Here is a 7,061-nt window from a genome sequence, read left to right as displayed (position 1 = left end):
ATTATGAAAAACTTAGGTAAATGAAAAAAAACATAGAGAGAGATATTTAAAATCGTCCATTTCGGTAAATTACACCTAGGTCTTTACATGACGTGTCTTCTCCGTGTTGTCTTTTTCCACAAAATAAAACCATTTTTTGGTTGTTACTTGTTCTTTACTTATTGGAAAGCCTTTCTCGCGTTGAGAGTAAAATTTTAGTACAACTGTCAACCGAAAAGTATTTATTTATAAAAAAACATGTTTAAAACACTGATCTCTTTCTTCTGGACTATGAGATTATGGTAGGAGATACAACAAGAAAGAAGTGACTGTTGTCATTACGATGTCTTTCTTTTAGTTTGCAGGAATATAAACCTAAATAGGTACGACTTACAGCAATAGAAAGGTTTTATCTGTTTAAAACACCTTCCCACTGATTTTTTCATGCAAGGTTTTCAAAGTTTGGCCATTTAAAGCCAAATTCAAGGTCATATTATTACGGGCTTTTTTTTAGCGCGTTTTATTAATTATTTTTAAGTAAAGTGGGTCAACTTTTATCTCACGATAATGCTACATCCTAAAAACTAAAGGTGTTTACACAGCAGGCTTTGCTTATTTTAAGGTTTATATCACATTGGGATAAAAAAAATGCAATAGGCACTTTAACGCTTGGAAGTGCCCAGTAATGTTTATGTACAATTTCTACAATACGCTCTAGTTTTTTGTTATTTATCATATACGTTACAATTTCACTTTATACTTAACTAATTTTAACTAGCTACTTGTTCTAGACCTGTAGAAGGTGGATAATTTAATCAAGTGAGGGGGAAGATTGTGTTTATATTTACATAATATTCCCGTCGAAAACATTTTCATTTACTATTTAGCTACCTACTAGATGATATGTAAAAACACTAGCTTATTTGATATTTAATACGTTAACATTCATAATATATAATAAATATTATCAACAAAAGCAACTTCTCTTGTTCCACTCGTCAGTAATAATAGTAATATTCTATTTTTTATAATTATTTATACGTAGGTAGCGTACATACATGTATGTAGCAACATTTTTTACTTGATTTTAATTAAAACACGGGTCTTTTTTTATTAATTTTTAACTGAAGCTTGCTTTTGGTAAATATTTATGTAAAATTATATAAAATTAAATAAAACATTTATCAGTTTCACTTATTGTCTGTAATAAATTTTACTAACGTAAATTAATTAGGCGAATATTAACAAAAAGAATGGTGTAATTTTAGTTCGCAGTCCTAGGTCAACGATCAGACATTCTAAATTACCAATTCAAATTCAGCAGTAACCCGGCAAATTAACCATCCCTTAATCAACTAGCTAGGGGTTAGTATAAGGGCAATTGCCGACTACCCCTATAAATTGTATGTATTGTATTGTACAGCGAACCTCCATAAAACAAATTATACCTCTGCGAACATGTGGGCGCTGTTTAGGGATGAAAAAGTTTGGGAAATTTAAAACGAAAAAAAAATAATTGTGAATATTATTTTATTCGGAAAACAAATATATGTACTATGGTATGTAATGTATAACTAGCAAACATTCAAAACGAAGAAAAAATAATACTTACGTAGTACTTAAGCAATAAAAAAATGTAATTAGGTAGTATCATGAAAAACGAAAATAATTAATTATTAAATTACGCGTTGATTTAAGTCAAAGACAAGAAAAGAGACGTTAACCGGAGGCTTCCACATTTTGCGGCACAATAAATTCTGTTGAAGTATTTCTTCGATATCTTCTGGCGACTAAAGCCAAAACAACGCTAACTTTCAACACCATAAACGACCATATTATACTTGTTATTTCATTATTTGCAATTGGAGATATTCCTATAAAAATAGCATTGAATGACTTTGATCAGAGAGATCCAAAAATCAATTTATCAATTAAAATATCTACAACCCCTTTCAGAAGCATATTCTACTATTGATATTCACCTTTTCGCGTTGCAATTTCATACGAAGTGTGGACTAAAAATCCAGTTCCACCCAAAATAGCACAGATTATTCCAACTATGAATAATTGTCCGATATCTCTGTCGTTATAGGCCAAGTCCAATTGTTGTTTATGTTCAAGAAAATGTAAATGGAATATTTGTAAACTTATAAGACCTAAAAAAGTTTCATCTCAATGTAAAACTATACCAAACCCGAACAGTATTATTAAACCCTTATTCTAAAACTTATATTTAGTCAATGTCTGCAATAATTTCTCTAAAATGTACAATTACTTATTTTAAACTAATATTTTATTTCTCTTTTATGTATTATTAGCTGTAATGTTTAATAATTTATACTGAGCAGTACACAAGAATTGTATTTATCAAATTTGTCACACTTTTGTAAAAACCGCCTTCAAATCGACCCAAAAATGCCTGAGTTATCTCTTTTCAAAATTCAAGTGGCGCCTAACGAAAGGTGAATGAACATTTGTTTTGTTTATTTACAACCGCATTCCAAAGTAGCACGTGTAGTAGTTGACCTAATTTTTTATTGGCTACTGTATTGGCGCGGACAGTAGCAGCCAACCAGGAGCCTCGAACAAGTTTATAACAATGGAATTTTGCATTTCTAAGTTAGTTACCCTCGGTGCATGGAGAGGTGCACTGTATTAATAGTGATATAATATGAATTGTATTACGTAAGAAAGTTTTAAGAAGAAGTAAAGGGCGTTAGGATAATATAGGTGCGGGATTTGTTTTTCATAAGGACCTGATTAGAAATTTTCATTTTCACTAATGTTTGGCTTTTTTTAGGCTCTAATTAAAACACAATTATATTTCTAAGCATCAGTTATTAGACAAACCAAAATAATTTTCTAGTCGGGCTAATTAAGGTCATAATTCGGGTACTCCTAGTTAGTTACGAATAGGGAAGTGCGTTATTTTTCTAACTAGGGTCTTCTTCGATTTCCTAATTCAGAACGAGTAAGGATTTCGGTTGGTCTAAAAAGGACCTTAAAGAATATGAACCGATTTCTAGGGTTGTACCAACAAGCAACAGAAATTGTAACAGTTCGGCCGTATTCTTATGCATGAGAAAAAGTAAACACAAGAACTATATCGAAATATCAAATAATTTAGATTAGTAATCAATAAATAATACAAATTAGAACAAACGACCCGTCCCAATACAATCTTAATTCCAATTTTAATCATGTAGCTTTTTTATTATACTTAGATATTAAATTATTATTGCTGGTGTTTATTTTTTCTTTTTTCTCTGGTAGAATTACTCGGCACTGCCGTGTACCTAATCCATTTCTGATATATAAAAGATTGCAACGTTAGCAAAAAATTTAATACGAATAAATACTTCTCGGTTGAAATTTTAGAGTAAATTATACGTTTATCGATTGTAACAGACGACTACAATTACCATTAAAAGTTAAAGACTATCATTAAGTTAAACGTAATCTTACATCTAATGAAAAAACAACCACATTACATTGATTTAAGTGAAACTGTCTACTCAATTCGTAGACTGAGACTGTGTCTACGTACTTAAATTAGCCAGTAAGTTTTATTTCGAAGTTGTATATTTCTATTTCAGTAGGTGTCTACTTAATACTTCTACAGCACATATTTCAAAAAACTAATTAATTTTTGGAAAAATGTTTTATTTTCTACAGGTCTTGTGGAAAGTATATTGATACTGAATATTGAAATCGTGTTTTTGTAGTCACCAGACGGATTAAAAAATTAAAGGTATAGAGATTCGTTTTTTTAATCGAATTTTTTCGTAATCCAACTCATATCCTGCTTAAATTCTTCAACGTAGCAACATTTTTTACTTGATTTTAATTAAAACACGGGTCTTTTTTTATTAATTTTTAACTGAAGCTTGCTTTTGGTAAATATTTATGTAAAATTATATAAAATTAAATAAAACATTTATCAGTTTCACTTATTGTCTGTAATAAATTTTACTAACGTAAATTAATTAGGCGAATATTAACAAAAAGAATGGTGTAATTTTAGTTCGCAGTCCTAGGTCAACGATCAGACATTCTAAATTACCAATTCAAATTCAGCAGTAACCCGGCAAATTAACCATCCCTTAATCAACTAGCTAGGGGTTAGTATAAGGGCAATTGCCGACTACCCCTATAAATTGTATCTATTGTATTGTACAGCGAACCTCCATAAAACAAATTATACCTCTGCGAACATGTGGGCGCTGTTTAGGGATGAAAAAGTTTGGGAAATTTAAAACGAAAAAAAAATAATTGTGAATATTATTTTATTCGGAAAACAAATATATGTACTATGGTATGTAATGTATAACTAGCAAACATTCAAAACGAAGAAAAAATAATACTTACGTAGTACTTAAGCAATAAAAAAATGTAATTAGGTAGTATCATGAAAAACGAAAATAATTAATTATTAAATTACGCGTTGATTTAAGTCAAAGACAAGAAAAGAGACGTTAACCGGAGGCTTCCACATTTTGCGGCACAATAAATTCTGTTGAAGTATTTCTTCGATATCTTCTGGCGACTAAAGCCAAAACAACGCTAACTTTCAACACCATAAACGACCATATTATACTTGTTATTTCATTATTTGCAATTGGAGATATTCCTATAAAAATAGCATTGAATGACTTTGATCAGAGAGATCCAAAAATCAATTTATCAATTAAAATATCTACAACCCCTTTCAGAAGCATATTCTACTATTGATATTCACCTTTTCGCGTTGCAATTTCATACGAAGTGTGGACTAAAAATCCAGTTCCACCCAAAATAGCACAGATTATTCCAACTATGAATAATTGTCCGATATCTCTGTCGTTATAGGCCAAGTCCAATTGTTGTTTATGTTCAAGAAAATGTAAATGGAATATTTGTAAACTTATAAGACCTAAAAAAGTTTCATCTCAATGTAAAACTATACCAAACCCGAACAGTATTATTAAACCCTTATTCTAAAACTTATATTTAGTCAATGTCTGCAATAATTTCTCTAAAATGTACAATTACTTATTTTAAACTAATATTTTATTTCTCTTTTATGTATTATTAGCTGTAATGTTTAATAATTTATACTGAGCAGTACACAAGAATTGTATTTATCAAATTTGTCACACTTTTGTAAAAACCGCCTTCAAATCGACCCAAAAATGCCTGAGTTATCTCTTTTCAAAATTCAAGTGGCGCCTAACGAAAGGTGAATGAACATTTGTTTTGTTTATTTACAACCGCATTCCAAAGTAGCACGTGTAGTAGTTGACCTAATTTTTTATTGGCTACTGTATTGGCGCGGACAGTAGCAGCCAACCAGGAGCCTCGAACAAGTTTATAACAATGGAATTTTGCATTTCTAAGTTAGTCACCCTCGGTGCATGGAGGGGTGCACTTCGTCGCTTCAAATTTTTGCGTAAACTTACGTTTATTACGTTGGCAACGATTAATCATCACAAATATCAAAATCATATTTAAAGTTACCTCGTATGTGTGTTTCCTAACGAAAATTACACATTTTGCTGGAGGTTTTCCTAACTATCCAAATATTTATATTAATTTTACGAAATAGAGCAAGCTACTACTTTTACAAATACTATACATGTTTGAAATTCCTATTCGAAATTGTAGGCAATAAACTTGATTTTTTTGAATTCATTAATTATCTTATCATTAATTTAATCTTCTGGTTTTTGAGATTAATAGATGTAACTGTAGTATGTCAATAAGTGTATTGAATATAGCAATTCTAAAAACATCAGTAATTGTGACCTTTTTTTTTAAGTATTTATACAATAAAAGTATTAAAATGTATGCTCATTACTGTTGAAGGACAGCAAAATGAAGACAAGAGCATCAAGCCCGGCTAGCTCAGTCGGTAGAGCATGAGACTCTTAATCTCAGGGTCGTGGGTTCGAGCCCCACGTTGGGCGCAGTTTTTTTATTTATATCCAACTGAATTAAGTATGTTACATTCACTGCAAGGCCCCCATACAAAATGTTAATAAGAGGTTCTGCACCGCAACGTATCGCATACGATCTTGCGCTATATTTACCTGTTGCTAAACCCCAAAGTGCAGAAGGAAAATTCTCGAGTATTAAAAACACTAAAAACGCAAAGAACCCAATAAAAATATAAACGCCACAAACAATAATACTAGCCACAGCCATTGCGCCGTAATTGTTTTCTTAATAACAAACAAATACCTCACTGATTCACGCCTTTTTTTACATCAAGTTCATTAGCCGCTATTGACTATGAAGTTTGCAACGTAACAACTCGTAAGACGAACAATAAGCAGAATTACATTAATTTGAAAGTGCTGGGCGTACTGATATTGCGATATTATTTTTACTATTGATAATTTAATTATTACTGTAAACGTTGTCTTATCGGTATCTTTTCAAGGTTATTTCAAATTAGCTAAGAGCTGAGTCAGTATTTGCTATTTTAGTACGAAGTCCATAATTGTGCATTTTTTATTATACAATTTTTATTTTATATTGCTTCAAATAGTGTATATAAACAATAATTTAATATTGAAGAAGAAAAATCATTTTAATAACATAATATCTGCTGTATTGAGAGATCTGGTGTTTCCAGTTTCTAATTATATATCGTTTTAAAAACTAGTTGTAGGATACTACTCATAATTCACGTAATTAAGTAACTAAAATAATTCGGCACATAAAAATACTAATTTGCTGATAAACAATTGTCATTGCACTACGATTCGGATTTTTGATCGTTTAAATTGATAGGAAACATTAGCATTGATTTTTGAAAAACTATTTGTTATAAATAAATTTTACTTTATTCAGTTCTAAACACAAAGAGAAATATAATTAACTGATAATTGCAATGGATTTATAAAAAGTAAATTAGAACGATAAGAGTTTTTTTACTGACGAAATTGTGATTACTTTATTTACAAAGAAAAAAAGAAATTATAATTTATTCAGATTAAGTAAGTACACAAAAGGTCGTAATTATATAATCGACAATTTCACTATAATTGTTTTAGGGACTGACTATTGGAATAAATATATTCTTTTTTTTTTTTGAAGAA

The 7,061-nt window shown here is 30.1% G+C and overlaps 1 protein-coding gene, 1 long non-coding RNA gene and 1 other non-coding gene across 3 annotated transcripts; 1 reads left to right on the top strand and 2 right to left on the bottom strand.

Annotated features, from left to right (window-relative positions):
• Positions 1–1,492: 1,492 nt before the first annotated feature.
• LOC112905955 lies at positions 1,493–2,616 on the bottom strand. The gene is made up of 2 exons (XR_003232100.1): positions 1,962–2,616; positions 1,493–1,853 (listed from the first exon to the last, which is right to left on the bottom strand). It is a non-coding gene; the product is annotated as an uncharacterized LOC112905955 (long non-coding RNA).
• Positions 2,617–4,247: 1,631 nt separating this feature from the next.
• On the bottom strand, positions 4,248–6,345 carry LOC108732412. Its single transcript, XM_018463201.2, has 3 exons — positions 6,048–6,345; positions 4,718–4,891; positions 4,248–4,609 (listed from the first exon to the last, which is right to left on the bottom strand). Exons 1-3 carry the CDS (start codon positions 6,160–6,162, stop codon positions 4,455–4,457), a joined length of 444 nt encoding a protein of 147 aa, XP_018318703.1. The 5' UTR covers positions 6,163–6,345; the 3' UTR covers positions 4,248–4,454.
• On the top strand, positions 5,852–5,924 carry Trnak-cuu. The gene has a single exon. It is a non-coding gene; the product is annotated as a tRNA-Lys (tRNA).
• Positions 6,346–7,061: the final 716 nt, after the last annotated feature.

The sequence above is a fragment of the Agrilus planipennis genome, unplaced genomic scaffold (genome assembly GCF_000699045.2).
Source record: "Agrilus planipennis isolate EAB-ADULT unplaced genomic scaffold, Apla_2.0 scaffold73, whole genome shotgun sequence".
Classification (NCBI taxonomy): Eukaryota; Metazoa; Arthropoda; class Insecta; order Coleoptera; family Buprestidae; genus Agrilus; species Agrilus planipennis.
This window is presented reverse-complemented; position numbering and strand designations above follow the sequence as displayed.

Bases quoted from the DNA above. Each gene is read 5' to 3' on its own strand.
- LOC108732412 (XM_018463201.2), bottom strand. From the start codon at position 6,162: ATGGCTGTGGCTAGTATTATTGTTTGTGGCGTTTATATTTTTATTGGG. The intron at 4,892-6,047 runs GTAAATATAGCG...AAACTTTTTTAG, and splicing joins ACTTTGGGGTTTAGCAACAG to GTCTTATAAGTTTACAAATA. The intron at 4,610-4,717 runs GTGAATATCAAT...CTATTTTTATAG, and splicing joins TGAAATTGCAACGCGAAAAG to GAATATCTCCAATTGCAAAT.